Source organism: Lycorma delicatula, chromosome 1 (assembly GCF_047948215.1).
Source record: "Lycorma delicatula isolate Av1 chromosome 1, ASM4794821v1, whole genome shotgun sequence".
NCBI lineage: Eukaryota > Metazoa > Arthropoda > Insecta > Hemiptera > Fulgoridae > Lycorma > Lycorma delicatula.
The window spans coordinates 383207660-383235384 of NC_134455.1; the positions used below are offsets into that span (position 1 = coordinate 383207660).

Consider the following 27725-nt stretch of genomic DNA (forward strand, 5'->3'; position numbering starts at 1 on the left):
AACAATCACTGAATTTAATTAGGTTACTTCCAGTTCATAAGACTTTACAAATGTTGTACTAGTTTATCTTATCTCATAATTACTGTAATTTTATTTTATAATTTGTAGTGTTGAAACACTACAAAAATAACAATTTCAGTCATATCAAATTAAAATTATTTTGTGCCTAAATAATACGCACACAAAATTTATTGTGTATCGAGTTTTATCATGTATCTATTTTATTTATTTACTGTATTACTTTTAAGTAGTTGTATCAATGTTATCTTATATAATTATTATTTTTATGTATTTATTAATATTGAGTTTGAACATTCTACTGGATGTGACTTGTTGATGTATAATTAAAATATTATTATCTAATACAATTTAACTTTTCATTTATTAAAAAAAAAAAAAAAAAAAAAAAACATCATTTATAGTTAACTAAAAACATCTTTTTAAAACACTTCCCAAACTACTTTACACATTTATAAACCTTTTTTTATATAGCATCAAGTTGTAGTGATTAAATTATACATCATTTTCCTATTTAACAATAAAATTAAGTACAACTCATGTATTTCCTTTTTTTTCAATAATTAATGAAAGATTTACTTTTTTATTTGTTTTAATAATTCAAAAAATTGAAAATACAAACAGATCCAATTACTTTCAATTAATGATAATCTATTGTATTACACCAAACCCATACATTTTTTTAATGATTTCTTCATGTTTGTCTTTTTGGTGTAATAAAATGTATAGTTAGATAAAAATAAGAGAATTATAGATCTAATAAGATTTTAAGAGAAATACCAAGTGATCATTTGAAAAGTGACCACATTTATTATTGAACAGGTATCACTCCCATTGTATTCTGTTTGCGGACATGTATTATCATTCTCAGGGGGAACCTTATTAAAATTATTTTCAAAGGGATGGAGTCCACCCTCTCTGCTACATCTACCCCCCCCCCCCCGCCCAACTAAAAAATCTTAAATGTCAATGGTAGCATTTAATTACATTAATTGACAGCCTGAAAAAAATAATGAATTTTGGTGAAAAGGAAATTAAAATCTGCCCACCCCTTCGCTCAGTAATGCGAAACACCATTTGGGGTAGTACTTTTTTAAATTCAGTCCAACAAGAATAACTATAAAATTACATGATATAACTTCTTATACCATTTGTGGATTAAAACTCTGAAAACTATTTTTAAAATTATCAACACCAGATCTTGCCCTTAAATGTTTTCTAAATTTTCAATGGTTGAACACTTATTTTTTTAAAATGAGATGATATAGCATGTGATGCTATAATGATGAAAGTATAGTGATGAAAGTCCCTTTGAATGACAAGTAATTTGGTATAAATAAAATAAAAATTGGTTCAATGGTATTGAAATTATGATTAAAAATGTGTTTTTTTTAGGTTATATTGGAGTGTTACTGACCCAAAGCATTAGGTCTGAAATGGTCCATTCTTCTTAAAACTATGGATTTTAGGTTTCTCCAGCATTAAAAAAACATACCAGTAAACACAGCATTATAATATCAGTTAAACATACGAAAAACCAATAACAAGGTTCTTTACTGGCAAAATATTGAAAAATTGATTGCTTTGTTATAACAGGTTATAATTTTCTGACAATTATTGAGATCTTAGTTTCTATGGTAAATTTTTGCAAATTGTTTTCTTTTATATTGTATGTAATTAGTAGCAAAAAGTATTTATTGTATTAATTTCATCATCATGTTTTATTTAGATTGTTGTGTTCTTTAGTTAAAATTGGCATTTGGTTTGTGTTATTGTTCTACCATTTGGCCTTTCATTTTTTGTTTTTAGTAAATTTGTCTCACTAAAATGACTTAAAATCTGGAAGAAAGAACTGAACTAATTTTTACATACGGAGAGCAAAACAAATGTGTTATAAGAACTGCCCAAGTGTTCAATGAATGGCATCCAAATAAAAATGTTTTACATTCTTACATTGTAAAACTTTTAAAAAAATTCCAAGAAATGAGATCTGTCATGAATAACAAACATGCAGGGCAAAAGGTTTTAGACAAATTAACTTTGGTTTAAATCTTGGGAAATGTAGAAGCAAATCCTCAGAACTCAATTTGTAAAATATCCCTTGAAACTGGGGTTTCTTATGGTTTTGTTTCCACTACATTAAAATTGAATAAATTTTTTCCGTATAAAATTCAACTGCATCAAGAATTGAATTAGCATGATGCTGACAAAAGTATTAAATTCTGTGAAGAAATGATTCAATTAATAGATGCCAATCCAATGTTTACAAAAAAATTATTTATAGGGATGTAATTAAAGAAACTTTAATAAAAGTAAGATGTGAATTTTAACAAAAGTTTACAGGAAAATGGGAATTATTTTGAACAAATGATTTAAAAATTGATACTTTTATTTTATTGGGGGTAAAAAATATATTTCATTTATTATTTCTTAAGGACTGCTATTGTTAAAATACCTTCATAACAAAATTAACTAATGAATGATTTAAACTTTATTTTTTGTTTAACAATTATTCATTTACAAATTAGCTTTTATTTAATTAATCATTAAGTTTATTTGGTAATCAATTTTTCAACATGTTACCAATAAAGAAGTACCTTATTATTGGTTTTTCATATGTTTACCTGCTGTTATAATGCTGTGTTTACTGGTATGTTTTTACAATGCTGGAGAAACCTAAATTCCATATTTTTAAGAAGAACGGACAATTTCAGACCTAATGCTTTGGGTCAGTAACACTGTATTCCAACATAACCCTAAAAACACATTTTTAATCATAACTTCAATACCAGTTAACCAATTTTTATTTTATTTGCACCAAATTACTTGTCATTTAAAGGGCCTTCTAATGAGGTGTCACAAGCAATATCATCTCATTTAAAAAAAAAAAGTTTTCAACTCTTGAAAATTTAGAAAATATTTAAGGGTGAAATTTTGTGTTGGTAATTTTAAAAATAATTTTCAGAGTTTTAATCCACTGATTATGATTATTTCAAATGGTTTAAGAAGTAATATCACGTAATTTTATAATTATCTTTATTGGGCTGAAATTTAAAACGTACTACCTCAAATGGTTTTTTACACCTACCAACTGAAGGGAAGGGAGGATTTAATTTTCTCTTCACTAAAATTCATTATTTTTTTCAAGTTGTCAATTAATGTAACTAAATGTTATCATTGCCATTTAAGACTTTTGAGTTGGGGTAGGTGTAGCGGGAGGGTGGGTTCCAACCCTTTGAAAATAATTTTAAAAAGGTTCCCCTTGAGAATGGTATAATGCCTGCAAACAGAAATACGATGGGACTGATATTATGGTTATAGATACTCAAAGATTAAATGAAAATTTTTCCAGATGATATACTGTGTACATAAATTGAATTAAAGTACGAAACCACACTCTCACCGAAATATAGTTCTTTTTTAAAAGGGTGCTGTAATATTTTAGTCACTGATGTAACTTGTATATTTTCAGCAATAAAAAAATATATTACACAAGGATTAAAAATAAATAGGCAATAAATAAAGCACCATGTATTATAATTAAAAATAATACAAACATTAAATGAATACACAGAAACAATAAGAATAATTGTACATTATAAAAAAACAAACAAACATTATTTGCATAACAGTCTTATAAATTATATACTAATCATTACATATTGAGATACAGTTTTGTAATTTACAATATTAACAGCTGAAATGTCGGTTAAATGTATGCATTGATATGTGCGCTCACGTATAAATATCTATTCTAATGTAAATAAGTACAAAAGTAAATAAATTAAAGTGATGCAGATACATTACAGAATAGTTGGACAGAAAAAATAAAATTAATATAACACTTCACTAATATTTAAACAAAATACAAATCTAAAAATAGTATCATAATTATACATTTTCCTTCTAGTCTCATAGCATTATTAATAATTTAGAAACAGAATAAACAAAATTTTTAAGTTTTCAGAAATAATCCTTCTTAAAAAAGAAGATTATTATATACTACCATATTTGTATCTTTTACTGTGAATATTACCTTGATTAATATACTTCAATTTCTTTTTATATAAGTACAATGATTAACTACAGAAATATATTTCAATCCAGTTTGTCCAGAGTAAACTTTTTGAATTTGAAAAAGATAATAAGCCATCATGTCTTCCTAAAATCCTGAAGTCAAGAACACAGATGACTTCAAGCTTCCCTTGAAGCGTGAAACTTTTTCCTTCAAACTTATACTTGATTTCTTCTTCACAGGAAATATAGTATGGAACCGATCAGCTGCCACACTGCCTCAATCTGTGTACTTTTCTTAGCCAATATACAACTATTTCTTTAATGTTGCTTGATAGGATGATGAATTTCAATATAAGCTTGTCCAGATTCCATTTCCTGACTAAGGGACTGAATGTAGGATCCAACAAATAGTTGAAGTAGCTATTGAATAAGATTAGGTATAACGTTTCTCTCATAAAGCAGTTCTGATAAGTAAATTTTAACTAATGGGGATGAAAACAATTTTAAGTAAATAAAATTTTTCAAAATCAATTAATATTTAATTGAAGAAAATAACAGTTAATAATTGCTGATGAGAATTTTTTATTGATACATAAAGAGAAAAGTTTGGTAATGCACTTGTACATAAAGATACAACTAGTTATATTAAAATTTTATTTTATTTGTAGTATACTTACAATTAAAGTACACTTCCATAAATTTAAAGAGGAAACACTACTATTTTTGATTAGGTGGAAATTTTAAAATTCAGCTGTTTTTTTTCATAGTAACCTTTTTAATTAATGGTTGGTTAAAATAAAAAGGGGCAAACAACCTTTACTCTAAACTATTTTTTTTTTTTATTCAGTACATACATTTGAAGCCACCCAAAAAGAATTTCATCACTTTCAACTTTAGCATCATGATTCAGTTTTATCATGTTATGTTGTAAACACAGGGATTGAAAATTTTTATTTTTAGGTTTAATATTGAGCAAGATGCATTCATGGCCAATAAAAAGTATCTAAACCCCAGAAATCATTGAAGTCTTGTCCCTGCACAGTCCACAAATTACTTTTATAACAATATGCTGTATCCTTAGGCTTGTCTAGTCAAACTTTGGGTAAAATACTTGATTGTAGAATTAATCTGTCATCTGTACAAAATTTTTTAAAAAGTGTATCATGTCCCAGAAAGGTAGTATTATCACAGCAGAAAGGCTGTGAAATCATCGGATTTTTCAGCCAACCATTCTTTCATTGTTGTCATAGCATTAACAAACTGATAACATTAATAAACAGAAGCATAAATTCATGAAGTCATCAATGCGATTTCCTTTGAGATTTTGTAATGTGTTACAGTGTATCTACACTCTGACTAGAAATGTGTATTCATTAATGGCCACAAACAAGAAATGATTTTTATATAAAAGTAAATGGTATAATTTTTACATTAAATAGTTATGTAAATATAAAAATAAAAAATCTTTAAATTCATTAAATATTTATTAAATTATCTGTTCTAAGTGACATCCTGTAAAAGATAATGTATGGAATATACTTTGGATTTTGATTGTGCCTTAATTAGACAAAAACCAAAATTGATAATTTAATATTACGACCCATTTCACAATAGGTGATTGATAGGTCAGTATAGATTTTATAGAAACATAATAATAAAGTTTTATTAGCATAGATGATACCAGTAAGTTCAACCATTGACCATATAGTACAATGCTTTTTTGAAAAGTCAGTCGGTCTCTCAGGCCAGAGAATAATGCAGAATGTAAATAATTAAGATATATTTCCTTATTAATATTTCTTTTATTTTTTTATGTTCTGTGTTAATAATAACCAGTGAAAAGGCATATTTTACAAAAATCAAACTGTATTGTTATTGATAAACTGTAACTGTTTTAATGTACAGAAAAAAGGGTTAAATTCAAGTTAAGAGTAACACCTTATTGAATTTTTAGTTTGTAATAACATGGATAAAAATAGTAAATGTATTTAATTTCCTGAAGGCCAATTACCAGCTCTGATTCAGAATTGGTTGGCTTGAAGTAAATTATCTATAATATTAATAAAATTCAAATAAAAATATGTTATAAATATAATAGTAAATAGTATAAATGTTATAAATATAAATATAATTTCTAATCAGGGTTTGACATTGTTTTGTTATATAATTCTCATGAAAAAATTAAACATTAAGTACTTAACTACAGTAAAGATGTTTTCAGTAAAATGATGAAGTAAATATAGTTTTATAAAACTAATACTTAGAAGTGTTACGAACACTTTTTACAACAATTGAAATTAAGTAAAAACAACTGAAATTGTACAATGAAAAACAATGTAATAAGCACTAAACAAAAATATAATTCACTTATGAAGGATTTTATATATAAATAACTACTATTCCACCTAAAAAGTATTTTTAACTTTTTACAAATTTTTATTTTACAGTTTTCTATTTTAATTATTAAAACAATTTGACAGATAAAATATTTACTACATATTAAACAAATATTATAATAGACTTTATCAGGAGAATCATAGGAATTTATTGAAATAAAAGGGTCATATGGTTTGCAAATGTATGGTATTGGCACATAAATGATCTTGGCTAATTCAAGACTCAAATATTTGTTAATCCAATTTAAGTTTCACAGCTTTATATCCTTTGCACTGTTTCTGTATCTTTAAGATGAACAATAAAATTGAAAACACCCACAGCATATGAATCCAGTTTCTTAAAGTCAAAAAAAAATTACAATCATTTGTCAATAAATTAAGGAAATTTACAGTTAAGTTATGGAGATTTCAAATGTGACAATGGTTGCTGAATATTTAAAGCAAAAAAGAACACATCCAGGTTGATAAACAAACTGAAACCTAGCTTGGATGTGCAATTTACCAGGTAAGGTTGATGTCACGTGCTTGAAGACATCTCGAAAAATTTCCGCATGCTTTTTCACCATAATTATTGAATTTGTCACTGTTCCTCTACGGTAAGTAAAAATTTGTGTGTGGTGAGTTTTATAAATCTTTATCGATCGACCCAAGCAATGTTTATAGCTTGCATGCCATCATTAACAGATTGATATGAGTGTAGGAAATAAATTGCTTTTGTGAAAGATGATGAAAACTGGGTTTACTATTACTATGTTTTAACAGCTAAGCAAACACCGACTGATGGAATGACATCATTCTTGTTTGTCATCCAAATCCAACAAATATAAACAGATGCTCTCAACTTAGAAAATAGTGACAAGTCTAGAATGATATAGTCCTAGAAATGGAAATGTTCAGAACAACTGCTGTTGAGAATAATGGTACTAATTAATTAAGTTTATGAAAAATGAGTAATTAAATGTTGATACAAATTACAAAATAGTTAAAGCAATTGTGGTGGGAATTCAAAATTGCAGAAAAGGGTTACTGTCTACCTATCTCGATCCTTCTCTATGACAATGCCTGTCCTCATATCACTTGCCAAAAAATATGACTTGTTAAAAGTTTCAAAATGAAAATTTTTGACCACTGTTCTGTCCTAGACGTAACCTTGAGGAATTTTTCACTTTTTCATGAGACTGAATTCATTCGGAGCAGTACAATTTCTGAGTGATTAAAAATTGAAGAAGCAGACTATGTTTCCATATAGACTGTAGTGGACAAGTATGATAATGGTATATAATAAATTTGTTACATGTTATGATAATTCCATAAATTTTATGGGTTACTGTGGAAAAATTAACTAGAGTATGTAAAAATAAAATTAAAAAAATTATTTAGGAAATCTTTATTGGTTATTTTCTTTTTTAAAAAATTAGGTACTACTTTCAGTATGATCCTAGTTACGCAAGTTTTAGATTATTTTTAACAACTGGTACCGAAAATTACTAAAATATTCTAAAATTACGTTATCATATATCTTTGATATTTTGAAGTAAATAATAATAATAATAATATATGTTTAATGTTAGATTGTTGTATTTACCAATAAAAACAAAACCTGGTCCCTTTATTAATCTGAGATAAATTCATTTTTCTAAGCTGTACATAATAACAATTATAATAAAAATTAGACATTTTTATTCACGACAAATTAAGTGTAAGTGCACTGAATACTATAGATGAATGTAATTAAAGATAATGAATGAATATATGATTTGTATGAAAGACTGATTAAATGAAGGAAGATCATTATGATGATAAAATATGATTACAATTACAATTTAATACACTTAATATTTAAAAACACATGTAAATAATATAATATAAAGTACAAAAATTAATCAGGAATTCCAGTTAACAACACGTTGTCTTCTGGTCGTGGGTAACGCTTATAACCGGTGTGGGTGACAATATATGTAACAAGTATTCCAAATAAAACAAAAATAAGTCCAATAATATTGACCAAAACAGCTTCACCAGGTAATTTACTGTAATTAATATTCCTGAAAATAAGAAAAAAAATTTGTTAAGTATTCATATGAATAAATGAAATTACATGAAAATAATAACAAATTTTATTACTATTATTTTTAAATTTAACTTCGTAATTAATGAAAATCTAATTAATTAAGATGGGATTAATTTTAATCAGAAATGCTTACTCATGTTAATATCTGAATGCAAACATCAGAAATTTGTAAATAAATCAAGTATACAATGACTAGAAACTCTTATTTAGTTAAAGATCTTGTAAACTAAATTAACTGTAACAAAACAGAAACAAAAAAAACAGAACAGCAAAAAACAGAAGAAGCAAAAAAGTTGCATTTCATTAAAGGAAAAAGTAAGTAACCTCCTTTCATATTATTTTAATCGGAAAGGCACATTTTCATGAACTGGTTTACAAAAAATAAAAAAATGCATTCCTCTTGCTAGATCACTTGAATGTTTAAATCTACATGAAAAAGGCCATTCAAATTTTTGAACTCATTCTCTTGCATTTTATGATTTAATCTAGTAAAAAAAATCCTTGATATTCAGTAAAGAAAAAAATATTTGAAAATTACTTATTAATTAATGCTTTTCCTTCCCCCTTAGATGATTAATTCACCACATAAACTTAAAATTTAAACATGGAAATATGATATGAAATTAGTTGTAGGATTAAAAAATGAAGCCAAGTCTGATCTGGGATTTGTCTTAAACCTTCTTTATAAAAGTAGAAGTGCAATGATCCACCACAGGGTTGGCTTTAATATAGCCATTAGACTGAGGAGTCTAACAGTGTTTTTATAAAGAAAATTTACCAGTGAAATTTAGTATTTAATTTAATTTCACTTTTTTTTTTAAATGATGTTGAACTTAATAAATGTTTTCAAGAATGTAAATATGTTATTTTAAATGTTTTTTTTATGTAGTTTAATCTGTATACATTTTTACAAATGAGAACCAGTCAAAAAGTTAAGTTACATTTGTTTAGACTTTTTTCTACAAAATATCTTAATGAAAATTGTCCCTCTATATCCTCCACTGCAGTAACACTTTGCACAACATAGGAAGTTCATTAATAGCCACGAATATTTCACATCAGACGCCATTAGCAAACTTGTTTTTTGTGCAACTGATTTTCTAAGGGCAAGGTGTAACCATACTGAAATGCATCATTAGTAGTTGAGTGAATTGTTTGGTGACATAACATTTTCTCATCAAGCAATCACAAAATAGGGTGATTTGTTAAAAAATGAGTGCAAAGGTATCGAGTACAATTACTGGGAGAGATCATCAAATTCAAAAACAGATGACAACATTGAATACATTTACAAATTATTGCTTGCAAATAGCAATCGTGTGAAAAAAGTTTTAGCTGAATTTGTTATTTTGCATTGAAGTGTGGACATCATCTCTAAGTATCTGAACTATCAAAAAATTTTTACTTGGGATATAAGTGCCTCATTTGTTGAAATAAAGGGAAAAAGAAGAAGGATTATTGTATGAACTGCCAATATATAAAAAGGGAGTAAAAGAGATCTCTGCAAAACTAAAAAATGATAAAAGTTAAAAATTCTGACAAAAGTCTAACTAACTTCAAAAATTTGATAAGTTTTTTTTGGCCACATTAATTCTCAAAACTGCAGAATTTTGTGTACTAGTTTAAACCAATGATGCAATAATGCTTAATGTATATAATCAAGAAGAATTAAAGAAACATATAAGGGCACACATGATGTGAGATATCCATGTATTAATCTAGCGAGTCTTAAATGTGAAAACTTCCTCACAACAATTATCCTGTAAAAAACAATACACTAAATTTAATATGAAGCAGATTGTTGTTGAAAACTGTCAGCAACTCATTCTACTAATTTGCCTTCAGTGACAGAACATGTAGTCTGAATAACAATATTCCTATATATGAGAGAGTATAAATTAATTTAACTCCTACGTGGCTAGGACCCACAAAAAACTGAAACATGGATTGCTATTTACGAAGTAAAGACGGATCCATGATATCTACAATTACTGGATCCTTAGTGAGTGTGTCAGACAGTGGTTGGAGAACTTAATGAATCACAGTACAGCAGAATATGATGTAATTCAGCTGTAATAAGAGGGTTGTGGGTACGGCATACGACAGTAAGTATACTAACGAGGCAGACCAAACATGTAGATTTTGTATGGAATTAACCACAAAGGAACACTCCTCAATGGAATTATCCTATTTAGACTCATCAGTGTAAATCAGTATATCTGGATTCACTGCCAAAGAATTTTCTACAAAACTCTTATCGATGTTTGTGTTTCTTACAACTATTTAGCTAAAGGTGACAGTTAAGTAATTGCCACGACTGAAAATCATCTGATATTTGAGGTAGACTGAAAATAGGCTCCATCTGCCAATTAAGTAAGATATACCATGTGAGTAGAGTGTTACAGTTACTAAGGCAATAAAACATGGCATGATGAAATCACGGCAAGAAAGGTGGAAAATTTACTCTTTAGAGTAGAGAAAAATAAGTTTACTTTCTATTAAAAATACTTTTTTTTTTATTAAACACAAAATCTACTTAAAACAGAATAAAAATAAAACAAGAACCATTTCAAATGAAACATGCATGCTACACTTAAATTTTCAAGAAACAGTAACAGCACTTTAGTAATAACGTATTCTTAAAACTAAAATTGGTATATTCACAAGAACATTCAAAAAGTTCTAAAACTTTTTTAATAAATGTTTGGATTATCTATAACCTAGTGAGCATTATCTACTTTAAAGTACTCATTTCCCAAGGCAATGCATTCCTCTCAATACCATTGGCCCTTCTGGAAACAGTAATGGTAGGCCTCCTTCTGGATTGTGAACAGATGTGATTTTTTTTAATACTTTTAATTGCCTCAAATTGTCATCCAATCACACCGGATTTCAGTTTGCATTATAAAAAAAAATCTGTTATCAGGTAAGTAGGATGATTGAACAAGCACAACCAACCTTTTTAAGTTTAGGATAGATAATCATGAGTAATGTGTGTGTTAGATATATCTCCACAACTAAGGTCATTTTCTTCTGACATTTTAGCATTTCGGTAATTTACAACTGGTACCTGAGAAAATAATCCATGATGCATGACACCGCTGATGTCAAAAAACAACCATCAACCCATCTGTTACATTTGACTTGTCACATATGCATATTTTGTGGTCTCAGCAAATTTTTTCTGATCTTTGTAAAGACAGTACTTTTGCTTTTCATACTGAATCTGTTAACCCACATTTTATCACCAGTAAGAAGCCTTTTATAAAGTTTTCATTCTTACTTGCACAATCCAAAAGTTCTTGTTATATTGCAATGTGATTGTTTCTGACCAGGTATAAAAAATTATGAGACAAATACTGCTACTTCCTGATGCATTTCTAACGTTTTCTAAGAGTGTTGTAAACATGATCCTATCAATATTTTGTATTCTTCCACTGTTACCTTAACTGCTAAACAACAAATTCATGCATGTGAGTGCCATTTCATGGTGCTGAGGGTCACGCTCAAAGCAGCTCATCTTATGCTGACTGAAGAAGTCATGATTTTAATTATTTAAACCATTCATCCTGTGAGGCTAATAAAAGTTATCACCAATAATCTTGTTTTACCATTTTTTGAGTTTCAGTGAATGTTTATTTCCAAATTTTAAGCAAATTTGTTGTTCAAGAATATTAGCTAACTTGAGATACTAAAAAGACATATTACAATGGGATCAGTATCAAGTCACAATACTGCTTACTAGGCAATTGTTTGATGTATGTTACTGTAAAAATTCCAGAACTTTCTAAATAGAGTTAGCACATTTTCAAGTTGATCTTTCTTATATTATTGGATATAAGAACCTGCTTCACTCAAGCATTGAAATTTACACCATTTTAATGCTTTTTTAATTTTACATTATTTATTATTTTGTAATCATTTATACATACAACTAATACTTACAAAACAAACATTGCTTTCTCAAGAAGTCCAGAGATAGAAGTTGCAATTGCAAGAACAAATGCAATTAATCCAAAGAATACATGAAGTGGTAATATAGTCGTCCGCAACTGAGGTGAGAGACCAGGATATAAAAATGTAATCATTCCAAAAATCCACTGCAACAAAATTTCAAAATGTTATCACAACAGAAAAAACTGGAAGATTATTAAACCAAAATGCTTGCAGAGTATAACAGTACAGGTACAGATAACAATAAAAAAATAATATATATACTAGCCTAGCTGGTTCGGGCTCGCTTATCTCACCCAACTGTCTAGCCAGGGGGTTCTGACTCCCTGACCACACCATGGCCAACCAAGGATTCCCAGTGTTCCCAAAGGTCAAGGGGCCAACCCCAGGGCTGCTGAGCTTGTTTCACTTGCCATTACCGTCTAGCCAGGTAGCTCTGTCCCTGGAACCCCACAGTATTCATTACTCTCATGGTTGTGAGAATAATGCTGATAAATAACAATTAAAGTATTCAGGCTTTATAGAAAAGGAAACTACATTACAGGACAGAATAGTAGTAACTATGGTAACTAAAGTACACAGACCTTTGACAAGGAAAACTTCACATTTCTGTTACCATGATGACAAATAAGTTGTGAAATTTCCCTCCTCTGAAGGGGGAAGGGTGAACTCCACTCGCTGGGGGAGACAGGGCCTTGTTTATGGCTTAAAAACTTCCCTTAACACAAATATATCCTGCAATTTTGAAATCAATTGGTTGGTTGGTTGGTTCTTGCATGATGCTAGAACATACAAATAAACAAATAGACAGACAAATTTTCGCCTTTTACTTATATATATATATATATATATATATATAAACAAGTTGAACTACCTAGTACTCTTTTAGGTATCATACAGAAGGGATATTATATAGAATCAGTCAAAATCCCAAGAGGTGTTTTGTACAAAAATTGTTTGAGCCTTTTTCCTAGGTCCCTGTATTTCAAAAAAATATAAACCCAGCAAGAAAATCACAAAAAATGATTACTGTTTGTTAATAGAAAGAGCTTTCATTTCAAATTTCAAAAAGTTTTATGAAATACTGTAGTATGCAATTTTATTTTCAATTTTCATTTTCCTCAAGTTGTTCATTGATATGCTTCTACAGCTAGTAATTATATATCTTTATATATATATTTCTTCTGTGCGTGTGTATGTCACTGAACTTCTCCTAAACGGCTGGACTGATTTTGATGAAATTTTGTGTGTATGATTAAGTTGATTCGAGAATGGTTTGTTTAGATTCACAATTTGATCCAATAGAAAATGTTTTTTTAATTAATTTATTTATTTATGTGTTATTGTTAAGGTTAAGGTTGTTGCGATGGTTAAGGTTCACAATTAAATCCGGTAGGCAGCGCTGCGATTGCGTTTTAGAATTTTTTTTTAATTTTTGGCATATCAGTCAGAACTAGTAGTTGGTGGTGCTATCGGATTCTAGGAATTTTTTTATTTTGTTGTTTTTCGCATATCAGTTACTTGCGTCGTAGCTTAATGTTGTTATTACATTAAAATCTGTATTTTTAACAGTCTACTGTGTTTAGAGAGTAGTTTGAATTAAATCCGACAGGTAGTGCTGTTCTGACAATTGGATTTATTTACATTCTGACTTTTATAAAGTGAAAGGTTAAATTTTATGAAGTTCCGTAATGTTTTGTATGTTTCTTAATGTTGAGTATTAATTGTAATGATTTTGCAGCCACAACCCTTTTCGTTAAAAAATTATTTTCCACCGAATACTGTGATTAGAGAGTGGTGTGAATTAAATCCGATAGGTAGTGGTGTTGTTTTGCCATTTGGATTTATTTATCTTCTGACTTTTATAAATTGAAAGGTTAAATTTTGTGAAGTTCCTAATGTTCATTGTTTTTAAGGTTTTATGAAACTTTCAATTGTGTTCATTTAATTTGTATGTATACTCAAATCTAGCAATAGCAAGCATTGCCGAGTCTGCTAGAATTGCGCGCTTATTGAGAATATTATTTATTTAAATAAAGTTTTAAAGTGTAATAAAAAAAAATATACATTGTGCTAATTTGTAAAATGCAGTATTGACGTGAGTATTTTACATGAATTTTAATGATGTATACACATGCATTCAATAACAATCAACTTAACCTGCAAATTTAAATTGTCAGTTCTCATTTGATTCTATGCAACTTATGAAGTATTGAACGGCTCTTTGAAAATAAAAATGTCAGTTTGTAAAATAAATTATATTAAAATTAATATAAATATATATTATTTTAATATATATGAAAATTAATTATATAAAAATTAAAATAAATTATTATATGCTTATATTTTAATTTTATATTTATAAAATTAAAATATAATTTATGTATAATAATTATAGTTTAAAGTATATTTAAAAAATTGAAGTTATAATTATTGTAGCTGATTAATTTTATAAAAAATTGTCTAAAATTGTTTTTAATTTACAATTATCTAAAATTTGGTAAAATAGATGTTAAAATAAAGAATGAGAAAAATGATAAAAATTTCTACTAAAATTTTAACAGCGTTGCTTTTTTTATAGTGCTTTAATTTTTTATTAATTGATTAATTAAGCTATCACATGGTTATGAAACTTCAAAATTATTAAATTAAAAAAAGAAATGCAGGAGGTACTTTTTTAAAATGAATCTTAAGTGAAAATTAGAAGTAACGTGGATGAAAATTTAGGCACTTACGTATTAACGCCACCGCAGCTACAGCTTTATTTAAAAACAAAGTAGTCAATCGGATTTCGGTGCAAAATGAACAGTCTCTTTATTAATTTTAATAAATGGTTATTTATATTTATTTATTTTATAAATATAATTTAACCAAACTTAATCTACGGTCGCTAACCTTGACTAATTAATACCGTAATTTTGTGAGTATTTATTTAATTACATTCAGTAATTATTGCAATTATTTATTATTTAAATAATCAAAACACTCCTGTTAATTAGTCAAGGTTAGCGAGTGTAGGTTAAGTTTGGTTAAATTATATTTATAAAATAAATAAATATAAATAACCATTATTAAAATTAATAAAGAGTCTGCTTTGAATCTATGTTAAACTCTATATCGGCTTATTTTTCCATCGAAATCCGATTGACTACTTTGTTTTTAAATAAAGCTGTAGCTGCGATGGCGTTAATACGTAAGTACCAAAATTTATTAATTACACTAATTACTAATTTTACGACGTTTCGATTTTCGTCAGATATCTCAATATTTAGTGAAAATAAATATTAACCATACTACACATAATTAATCAATAAACCCATTATAATAATACAACAATCACAAACTGATAATAGTCATACTATTATGACTATATTACTATAGTCATATTAATGAAATTTCGTCCACATTCCTGCTAATTTTAACTTAAATAAGTTACTTATATTTATGTGTTGTGCATTTATTACAGAACATTGCCAGGTTAGGACAACGTCTGTCGGATCCGCTAGTATATATATATATATATATATATATAAAAGGCGACTGGAACTTATACACCATGTTTAAAATTAAAAAGAAAACTTTCAAGTAAAGTTTTTTGAAATATTATTTTGTAGATGATATTTTAAAGTTAAAATTCTACCCTAAAGATAAAAACTTAAAAAAACAAAATCTCCAAAAAAGTATGTGATTTTATTTTTTTGTTCTATAATCTGTTTTGTTGTACTTCATCACCACTAGTAAATATTTCAAGTAAACATACAACAAACAACTAATGTGTAAAATGCTATGAAACTCAAACAGAAAAAACAACCATAAACTGAGATAAAGAGCTAACATGCTAATGGGTACAGACTGAAATATTAGGTTTAATTTAAGAATTACCGTGGAATGCTAGTGAAGCCATACCATTCACAATCATATAAAAACTGCGAAATCTTTTAAAAATAGCTAAAAATCATTGCCCAAATCTTTCACAATGTAATCCAAACAAATCTTCTAATTAATACAATACTCTACAAGTTTTGTTATAAATTCGTATTTGTTTAATGGCAATTTAACAAAGTTAATTTAAGGCAAACCTTAAAGTCTTTTTAAACCTCAATTTTTGGGGCCCATAAAAATTTCCTGGAAACTAGTTTTAGGTTAAAAAACATATAAAACCATCAAATTTATATTTTTAGTTGGGCATAAGAATTTTGGTATAATTCATTTTACTTGAAGCAAAAATCAAGGCAAAATATTTCACTAACTGAAACTTGGAAATAAGGTGTTTTTGAGCTTATGTTTATAGGAAATCTTTTGATTATATTAAGATCCCAAAGTACTGCCACAATTTTATCTATTGTTAACCACTTATACTTCTTTAACCTCTTTTAACCACTATCTACTTCTTTATTCCATCTACAAACTTTTCCAGTAAAACTGATATAGTGGTTATGATTTATAAATAAAAATAAGTTTTTTAATTAAATAACAAAGCCATGCACAGTTTTCTGATTCAGAAATAAATTTATATTATTACAATACAACTGATTCAATTTTTAAAATATGATCTTGCAAGTTATTCCTTTTTAAATAATTTTACGTAAAGTAGTGCAACCAGTGAAATATCATGTAATAAGACTTTCTGCATAAAATTTGTAACTTGAACGATTGTGAAAGCTGTAAAATAAAATACACCATGATGACTGGTTTTAGAAGTTTTAAGTTTGAAGACTTCTTTTTATTCAAAATTGCCTTTTTCTGCAGCCAAAGAAAGTTATTTGATTGATTACTTTAAATAAAATTTAATGTAAAAAGTAAAAGTACAATATAAACTTCTACTATAGTGTATGTGAAATCTAAAGGCTGGTCCTCCCTACAAGCTGTCTCTTTCCCACTCGTATAACCCAGTATACAGAACACGTGCTACTGGTCAACACAAAAATAACTTGTATTTATAATTATTTAAAATTTGTTATTATTGCTTATTCTATCATGTTCATTTACTTTTTGCTATTATTTATTTAATTGAATTTATTAATTATTTATTTCATCTATTATTTATTTACTTTCCAGTATTAATTAATTCATTTGAGCTACTACATAAATTATTTTGTATGAAATGTTTTATGTTTTACACTTATAAAATATAGTATGAATTAATTAAAATGTAGTATGAATTTTAATTAATTAATTAAATTAATCTTACATTTATTATAGTATGAACTTAATACCTTATGAACATCTGTAACATTTGTAATTTTTTTATAATAAATTTAATAATGATTGTATGAGTTATTATAATTCTTTTGTTTCTTTAACACTTTATTTATTTATGTATTTGTTGCACAATTTAATATTTTTTAGTTCTGTTGGCCTACGAAGCTCAAAAGAATATTAGTTTTTTCGAATAGGTAATTCAAAGAAAAATTAATATCGTAATAAATTCATATGTAATCAAAATTACAGCTGTAATAAAAATTAATATAACATTATACCCTATAATAAATAAACAACTCATTTCATATTCTTTTATATTACATCATTGTAACTGTTTATTTATAGCAAAATTTTAGTTAAAAAAACATATAATTTCAAGAAATAAATTACTTTATATACATGTTGAATAAAATATTAGGCATAAGTAGTTTTATTTGTAATAAATTAGCAGAACATATTTTATTCCTATAATAGTAACGTCGTAGTTAGATATGGTGCAAGTCATCGCCAATTAATTATATGACTTTTGGAATACACTACTTTGGCTGCTGGTGTGAGGAGAAGTCGCTGAGTGATGTTAAGAGTAGTGGAGAGGATGCCACAGCATACTATGGACCGGCCTTCAGGTATTACATATACTATAACTAATCATTTCAGTGTATGCTTACACAGACTATAAATTAAAAAAATTAGCAAGATTATATACTAAAAGACATAATTTTGTATTTGGAGTTCATAAAAATCTCTTATAGCAAAAATGTTGAGAGCATTTTCATCTATACTATTCAAGAAATACTTTGCATAGCATAATGTAGATAGCTGGAGCATCCACCATACTTCCTGATTTAGCACCAACTGAGTTATACATTTTTCCTCACTTGAAACTCCTTTGAAAGAAAATTTTCACTAAAATGCTGATAACATCAATATCAACATGATATCAATATTAATATGAACTTCTGTCAGAAGGAAGTTTCTAATTATGGGTTCAAAAGAGGATACCTGGACTAGTTAACTACTTTAAAGCAAATATGCTATAAAATGTTCTAATGCATACAGTTTGTATAATGAAGGTTTGTTAACGCCCTTACAAATAATGGTAGCAATGCTTCTACAATAAATATCATCTCAAATAATAAGAGTGAGTTATTTAAGGCTTTGTTAATAGCATACAGCTCTGTGATGAAAATACTGGGGATGCTGGGAAAGACAAACGGTATATTCTATTGCCAACCACAAAAGCACAACCAACGGAATTATCGTGTTTCAAGCTGTCTGTATAAACAGTAGCATCAGGATTCATGGTATTTACAATATTATAAAAATTTTTCTTGTAAGATAACTGGATTACTGTACTTTTTATGATACTAACAAAGACTAAAGCAATTACAACAGCAATTACAGCTACTGCAAATAAAGAAAGTAACACTTAGAAAGTGTAAGAAAGTAACACTCAGAAAGTACCCAATTCCCTAAGTCACCCAATTTCACTTTCTACAGTGAAATTGTTGGGTTCTGTCATTCTAATCCGAACTCAAAAGGAGTGACTACTGAGGAAACCTTTGATGAATGCAAAGAGATTCCCTTGTTTACCCCCATTCTTGCAGTGCATGTAGGATCCCTCTCTTCCAGACTGTGCCTTTTATATACAGAAAAATACAGCAGTCAGGCATTGGCCATTGACTGATGTATTTTTCGAAGTAGAATGTTTTGGATAACAGATTCCAGGTCAACTGCAAGATCAATCGATAATCTACCTTGAAAAATGTTGTGTTGCTTGAGAGCAATTAGGGCATTTCTCTCAAGGTATCGTGCTAGATTTACCATTCATTCCATCAACAGGGTACTGGTCAAGGAGATAAGGTGATAATTTGAAGCTCATGATTTATTTTTATCAGATTTCATTACAGGAATCACCAGTGTTTCTGACCAAGAATCTGGAAAAAACTGGTCAAAAAATATTTTATTGTTAGACAAAAGTGTCGTAATGCAGTATCTGGGCGGTGAGATAATACACAAAGCATGACATTATCATTTCCAATTCACTGCATACCTTAGGATCATCAAAAGAAACATGTAGAAAATAAATTAAATGTATTGTATAAACATTCTGGGAATTTTTTGTAGCTACCTTGCACTCTATTCTAATACGCCAAATAACTAACTACGCTAAATAACTCTTTTAAGGAAAATACCATTTAAAAAGCATAGTTTTCATAAGTGTTATGATAATGTTATGTAAGTATTTCATTTAAAGTGTAGTTCATGAAGTTAAAATAAGCAAGAAATTTTTGAACTTATAAAGCAGTTCTACAAATTTTTTTGTGTGAAAATTCAGTAAAGAAGTAAATACAATGAAATAGATGAACCAGTGAATAAACTTGATTGAATTTCATTTTTATACAACCAAAATAACGTAACAAAGTTTTGTTCCATACGAACAGTTTTAAAATTTATAATTAAAATAATAATAAATTATTTATTTAAAAAAATATATTACCTGTGCAAAAAATATAAGCATTGTAATAATGCCAACCCAGCTGTGAAGAGAGTAGAAGTTAGGGATATCTAAAGCATTATGAAATGATATAACGGCAATCTGTGCAATAAGGATAAATAAAACAATAACTGTATGTATACCAGCATGAAGCAATTTTAACTGTTTCTTACGCTTGTTCCTCAGAGATCGATATATCATAATAGCTAAAATGAAGAAAAAAAGTAAATAAATAAATGCATTATACAAAATAAAATATTTAATATAAATACTAAGGTACTAACAAATTATTTACTAAATTTTAAATAAAATTATTAAATCAATGTAGTCCAAAGTAATACTGCATTCATTACTTCTAGAATAATAAAACTTTTCATATGTAATTATATCCAAACCAATCGATTTGATAATAAAATACAATTCCTATATAATATGTACTTCTATATCTGTGAAGAAGGAATTTTTTTTTATTACTCTATAAATTTTAAATACTATAATTTATATGCTATTACAGTAAATAATGAATACATGTTACAAATATGCAGTAAAAACAGCAACCTCCCTGATGAGGTGAAAGTGACTTTACCTTTCATTTAGAAGGTTGTTGGTTCAATTCGTCAAGTATGACTGACTGGAAGCATATTCATATGTTACAAATACCTCCATTATCATATGCCCATCCACAAACATGGGGACTTATATGGTGAATTAATCATAAAAAAATTACACCAACAATATTTAACTAGTGATTTAAAGACACCAGTTTATTAAAGATGACTTCAGCTGTTGGTATTACCTTATTTCACACTCTCCCATTTCCAGGTTGCTGCTATTCCTTAAGACCTTATTGTGGTACAAATAGGTTGTATGTAAGATATGCATTTTATCATCTTATCCAGTAGCCAGATTTTTCTTTTGTCTAATGCTAGACAAGTGTTGCTACGTAGCTATTCATCACTAAGTATTTATGCTTCTGTTGTAACTCTTGTTGAATAATTTCATGAAGGTTCATCAGTTTCATGTGTCCACTACAAGCTACCTATTATCTTTCATTCCTCCTTTATTTTTAAATATATATGAAAACCCAGTGACCTTCCATCAATTTCCCTAATTTTAAGCTTAGACATTGACATCATTATCATTGCTGAGTTCATCAATGTCCATATTCTCTGCTGGAAGAACATCTCTAAATAGGTGCCCACAATAATTCTTCCTTTTATGTTTTAGGAAACATTCATTAATTCTGATAAACATCAATTTCTTTCATTTTTGCCTTCTATCAAACATCGTTATTGGAATGTTTCTATGCAAATCACACAGTTAACAGCTGTTTAGTGGTTTTATCCAGTGAATATTATTGGCGCTTTTGAGGGCAATTAAGACAACAGTAGTAGATGATTTCCTATATATTCACTGGGATCGGCTGTATAGTGAACATCATTACTCTTAGATAAAGCGACTCTGTCTGGAGCTTTTAAAACCAGATGTTCTGAGTGTATCTACCCAGAAGAAAGACTGCAACAGACAGTGAAGCAGCAAATACTTCTTTCTGTTGTGAATCAATGTTTTACATAATTTGCTTTAACTCTATAATATGGAAACACATTACATAATACAAATGGATTTAATTGAAGGTTAAATAAGAATTGATCTGCAACATATTGCTTAACCAGTGATAATATCCAGAAATAATGCTTGTCTTAAAATGGTAATTAATCTAACTATCTAGGGCCCTGGACATGATGTAATCCTGATCTAATCTGATGATTAGATAGTCTTTTCTCAGCACATATTATTTTTCTTTAACCTTGATCACTTTTTCAGCATTACTGGTTCCATGGGTATAAATGTGAACTTGCAAGGTTTCCCATGATAAAGATAAGTTAGGTTTTTAACTCTCCAAAGAAAAAAAAACTAACCATTATCCAAGCATGAGTATTATCATAAGAAAAATGAATTCAATGTATAAAAATACTAATAACAATGTTTTTTTAACAATACAATCTTACTAAAAAAACCTTTTGTACAGATAGATGAAAATAAATTTTCCGCATATCTTTACAACCACTGTTAAATACCACAAAAAGTTCAGATTAATGACAGTGACACCATTAAACTCAAGGATGTTTTAGTACTGAACGTAAACAAATTGATTGTCCAAAAAATGAAGGTAGAATGTATAGCAAAATAATTTATCTCAAAATAAGTTAATAGGTCTCTGGGATAAAGGAAAATGGAAGAGTAAAGTGATAATACAGTACATCAGCACCAGTAATATAAAAGTCTAGCAAAAGAACTTTCTTAGTCTCCTACTACAGTTCAGCTGTTTGATTTACATATTTCATCCTGATAAGATGAACATTTAGTAGAAGAGTGGGGGCAAATTTTCCAATCTTCCACTGGCACGCTGTTACAATGACCCAATAAATACTTGGTGGACCATGTTTGGTATGCCGTTCAGTTTTTGCATAATATGATGATAGTATTTGATCACCTGACACGCCTCAGGAAATTGTAACCCAAAAATGAATGAAATGTGAAATTGAAGAAAATTTCACAGAGTTGCTTAGCATGCCTTAGAATGGTGGTCTCACCACTTAGTACAACATAAAAACCTCTTTGTATGACAGAAATTCTGCATGATGAAATCAAGATTTATGATTTTTCACATATCACTATACTTGATTTACTCAAATGACTGCCAACAACAAAATTATGAATGTATCTGAAATTTGCTTCATGCAGTAGCATAGATGCAGGACAATAAAAAATTTTTTGCACAGACTTTCCAACACCCTAGGTGCTAAAGGTCAATTCTTTTTAAAGCATAGATTAAACAAAAGAAAAATTTCCAAAATACCAAAAATTAGAAGAGAATAAAACTAAGTGAAAATAACCAATAAAATATATGGTTTAAGAGGCACATTATAGACAAAAAATGTGTGATTTGAATACTAATGAAAACCACACAGCTAGTACCTTAGTTATTAAAATAAATCTGAGCAGATATTCTGTATTAAACTGGCAAAATAATTTGTCCAAGATTTGTTCTGGATTATAAAAACCAAACTTACAAACAGGGAAATTTTATGTAACAATAGTTAAATAAAGAAGCAAAAATTGGGGAAATAGACTACTGATGAAAAATATAATTAAGGTCTTACAGGACCTAATATAAAGAAAAGGATTTTTTGCTGTAGTAATGGAAAGTAATCAACAGATTTTTTTCTTGACAATAAAGAAGTACGATACAGACTGAATCTAAACTGATCCTATAAAGCATGTTAGGCAAAGGATGTACAGTATCAAACATTGCACATAAGAGATTTTGACGTAGTATTCAAAGAAAAATTATGTGTTCATAAAATAAATATTGAATTATTAAACTGCAACCAATATTTACTAAATCTACATGAATAAGTAGATGAGCGAGTGAGCGAAAGTCCTCAGCTTGATATCTGAACATATGTAAAGTTCATGACCACAATAATTATAGGCCACTATAAAAAATTGCATAGCCATTCTTATGAATAACAAATATCCATTCTAGGATTACTTAGGAGAAGGAAGAATGAAGTAACCTTCTGTTGCTTTCTACACAAAGTCAAATACATATGTTGCATATCAATATGATAAGACAACTAAAATGCGTACAATATTGCCCTAAACAACTCATGAACAGACTGTATAATGACAATCACTACTTTCAGTTAACAATTTTGATTAATACCACTTGTACATCAGATCTTTTACAAGCATCACAGTCATAAAAAGACTGAGAGATGTGTAAATCAATAAGTTGATATACCCCTTTCTAGAGAAATAATATATATATAATTATATACTAGCTCTACTCAATAATAGAATTTTAATACCTATAAAATGGAATTTGAAAGTAATTTATGATAACATTAATAGAAAAATTAAGCATAATTTATTCTGGTTAACCTTCAAGGGATTGGAAAGGGGTAAAACCCTAAATTATCTCTGAATAGGTAATAAATAATTATCGATTAAATGATTTTATAAATTCCAAAATGAAAAGCATTAAACGTGAAATTAAGACAAAATTTCTTCCTATCTGATTGAGGTTGTGCATCAGACTTTGCATACTTTTATAAGAAAGGCCACTAATGAATATTAAAGTAAAGATTTGAATAGCAAATCTTCTAAGAGCTTCAAACAGATTTCAATTACAAATAAAATATTGGTCAACTTTTATCCTTAAAAATAATAAATAAAAAAAAAATTGTGGCAACTTGTACAATTTCTGTGCAGATATTTCTTATAACATATGTAGGTAGCTGTTCAATCACAGAGCTTGTGGTGTATCTTGGCTGGCTAGATGTGTTTTACTTCCAAAAATGAGTAAGAAGGTAATCCAGGGATGAATAAAGACTAAGTTCTGGGCAAGGTTTAAATGATCCCTCTGATTTTTAACAATCTATGGACAGCACCTCCATTCCAATTGGATTTCAAAGCTCAGGATCATTGGAGGACAATATCCACTGGGTCCAGACATTAAAAAAGGCTGCTCTATACCTGACTCTCCTCACATGAATTATGAGTTGTGTACCATTATTTTGCTGTTTTTTCAGGTGGCAGATTCATTTGTTCTCCAGCAAAAAACTAAGGTAGCCTGTCAGAGGATGGTAAGAGGTATGTGGTGAGAGAGTATAGAGGATTGGATGGGGCAGGTGGATGTAACGACCATCTACAAGGGTCTGGTGTCTATTAAAAACACAGTAGTGCCCATGACTGGCAATCCTCCCCAGCAGAATAGCCAGTCCTTACTTTCAGAAATTCCACAGGAAAGAGAATTTGCTGTGACTCCCACAGCCAATCACAAGTATTTGAAAGAGATGATGTATGACACTGATGAACTGCCCAATGCTAGCAATGAGGGCAAGTTTAATGATCAGAGAAAGGCATACAAAGATATAATAAAAAGTATTGACATGAAAACAGGAAGGATCTTCATTGATGCTCCTGCAAAAGTGATTTATGAAACGGGTATACCAATCAGACAAAACGATAACAATCTGAATGCTAAGTACTCAAAAACATAACATATACATATAAACACAGTAAAAAAAACTACAAATATTCAGATTTATTTCTACAACTTACAATTTGCAAAGAGGTAAACCATCCCAATAGTCATTAATAGAGGATGCCAATTAAATTGTAATGGAGGATTTGCACTCCACCCAAAACCTCCTCTATATACAATAGACCATATTAGAACCAGTACACACAGCAAGCCACCAACAATTTGAGTCACTGTGAAGAGGACATTAAATCCTCTCAGATCTTCTTGAGTCTCCATGAATGTTTTATCTAAAAATATAAAAAGAAATTATACATTTTTATAGATTTACAAGATAAAACATAAAACTGATGACATTTCAGTATAATCTAAAGTAATATTTACCAGTCAGCTTGAGAACTAACCTTTTCAGTAACAGATGAATGTACGAGGCATATTCATAAAGCAAGAGAGCGTTAGATCATTAAAAAAAATTAACTTGTGAGAAAAGGTTTTTACTTACAGTAGTTTTAGTTTACTACATATCTACTTCACTTTTCCACATAATCACCATTCAGTTCTAAGCACTTTTTGTAATCATTTTTTGAACCAGTTTCTTTAACCCCTCTGCATAGAAGTTCGCTGCCTGGGAACTGAACCAGTTGACAATAGCAGTCTTGAATTCCTCTCTTTTTCAAACTGTTGTCCACCAGCCACTTTTTCAAATTCAAAAAGAGGAAGCAGTCGCCAGGTGCAAAGTTGGGCCACTATATGGAGGGTGGTTAAAAAGTTCCCAACGAAAATTTTGAATCTTCTTCTTGGTTAAGGCAGTGGTGCGAGGACCGTGTTGTCGTGAAGGAGGAATAAGCCGGATGACAGTTTCCCGCGTCGTCGATTTTGGATCGCAGTTTGTTAGGTGAATATTTCGCGTACACGTCGGCTGTAATTGTTGATCTACGTTCCATGAAATCTACCAATTTGACGGCCTTTTCGTACCAAACTACGGTAGCCAACATTTTTCGACTCGAGTATGGAGATTGCTTAAACTTTTTCGGTTTTTGGGGAACTTGAACGGCGCCACTGAACTGACTGTTGTTTCGATTCTGCGTTGGTGTAGGATATCCACGTCTCGTCGCCCGTAACATTGTGGGAAAAAAAAACATCTCCATCTTGTCTATAGCGGTCCAAAAACGCTCGTCCACTACACATTTTTTGCTCTTTGTGTTGGTCGCAGAGCATTTCCGGTAGCCATCTTACACACAATTTGTGATATCCGAGCTTTTCTGTGACAGTCGTGTAGATAAGAGATGCATCCAACATGCGGAAATTCATCAGCCAGAGCACTAACCGTCAATCGCCAATCACATTGCAGTTTTAGATTCACTTGTTCAACGATTTCGCCCGTTTCAATACTAAGCCTACCACTTCGCTCTTCGTCATGCACATTTGTGCGGCCATTTTTAAAGTCTTGACACTATTGTCTAACCTTTCCTTCATTCATTACTGTAGGTCCACTCACTAGGCACAACTCACGATGAATTTCAGCAGCTGAAGATCGTTTTCCACACAAAAATCAAATCACAGCGCGCACTTCATAAGTGGCGGGAGAAATGATTGTCGCGGACATTGCCGTCTGCCTTCACCGGCAGGCAAACGATTACAGAATCAAAACAATATCTGCAGTGGTTTCGTAAATAACCGATAGATGACTCTGCATGCGTGAAACTGTGTTCAGACCCGCTAATATTTAAAAATAGCCGACGGTCCTTACTTTACTGAATATGCCTCATACTCAGAAAAATAATAATATTAAAGGGCAAATCTACCTTCTCTAAAACTGGCAACGATTCTGCTTCATAACAAGAAACAATGTTTAAAAACTATCATAGTAGGCTTAATTGGGAGTTTTTGATTGCTAAACTAAAAGTTCAGAGTTTAATTCTTAAAATAAATTCCAAAGTTGTTTTTGGGACAGGTCTGTTTCAGCTCAACATTTTGGAATCTCATTTCATAAATAAATTTGGCTGTATTTGTGACACAGTTACAGCCAAATACAATGTTTTATTTTTATTAAAAATTTTAATAAGGTTTCTTGTTACTGTTTTTAGTAAGATTTCATGGTATATATTAGATGGAATGATTTCTGTATAACAATTTTTCATTTCAAAATGGTGGCAAGTGAAAATGAAGCCACCCCGAAGAATTTTTCTTTGAACACACCAGTTTAAAAATATTAAATAGTGGGACACTTATTGTATATACAAGTACAATAGTAAAAAAAAATTAATATTTAAAAAAATAATATATTAGGATTATTTTTGACAATCATCAGTGATGTCCAGTGCTTCTGGAAACAGTGCTTAAGATACTGGTAATTGAGTAAGATTATTTTGCCATTGACTAAAAATCCCAGTAAATGATAATCAGTATTTCCATTTTTTTAATTCTATTAGCAATGAATCGAATCTCTTTAATAACGTGCTTTATGTTTCATTTAATGGGTTAAGCAGTAAATTCTCTAGAGGTCACAATTTCACAAAT

At 29.1% G+C, this 27725-nt stretch overlaps 1 protein-coding gene across 5 annotated transcripts in view; it reads right to left on the reverse strand.

The window, feature by feature from the left end:
• Window positions 1–3538: 3538 nt before the first annotated feature.
• Window positions 3539–27725, reverse strand: part of LOC142317318 (transmembrane ascorbate-dependent reductase CYB561) — a 185175-nt gene continuing 160988 nt past the window's right edge. For all 5 annotated transcript variants that reach the window (XM_075353760.1, XM_075353761.1, XM_075353759.1 and 2 more), the window contains 4 exons: window positions 25286–25495; window positions 20159–20361; window positions 12448–12602; window positions 3539–8476 (listed from right to left, as the gene is read on the reverse strand). In XM_075353760.1, coding sequence (XP_075209875.1) covers window positions 8311–8476; window positions 12448–12602; window positions 20159–20361; window positions 25286–25495 — 734 coding nt within the window. In that variant the 3' untranslated portion in view covers window positions 3539–8310. The remainder of the gene's footprint in view (window positions 8477–12447; window positions 12603–20158; window positions 20362–25285; window positions 25496–27725) is intronic.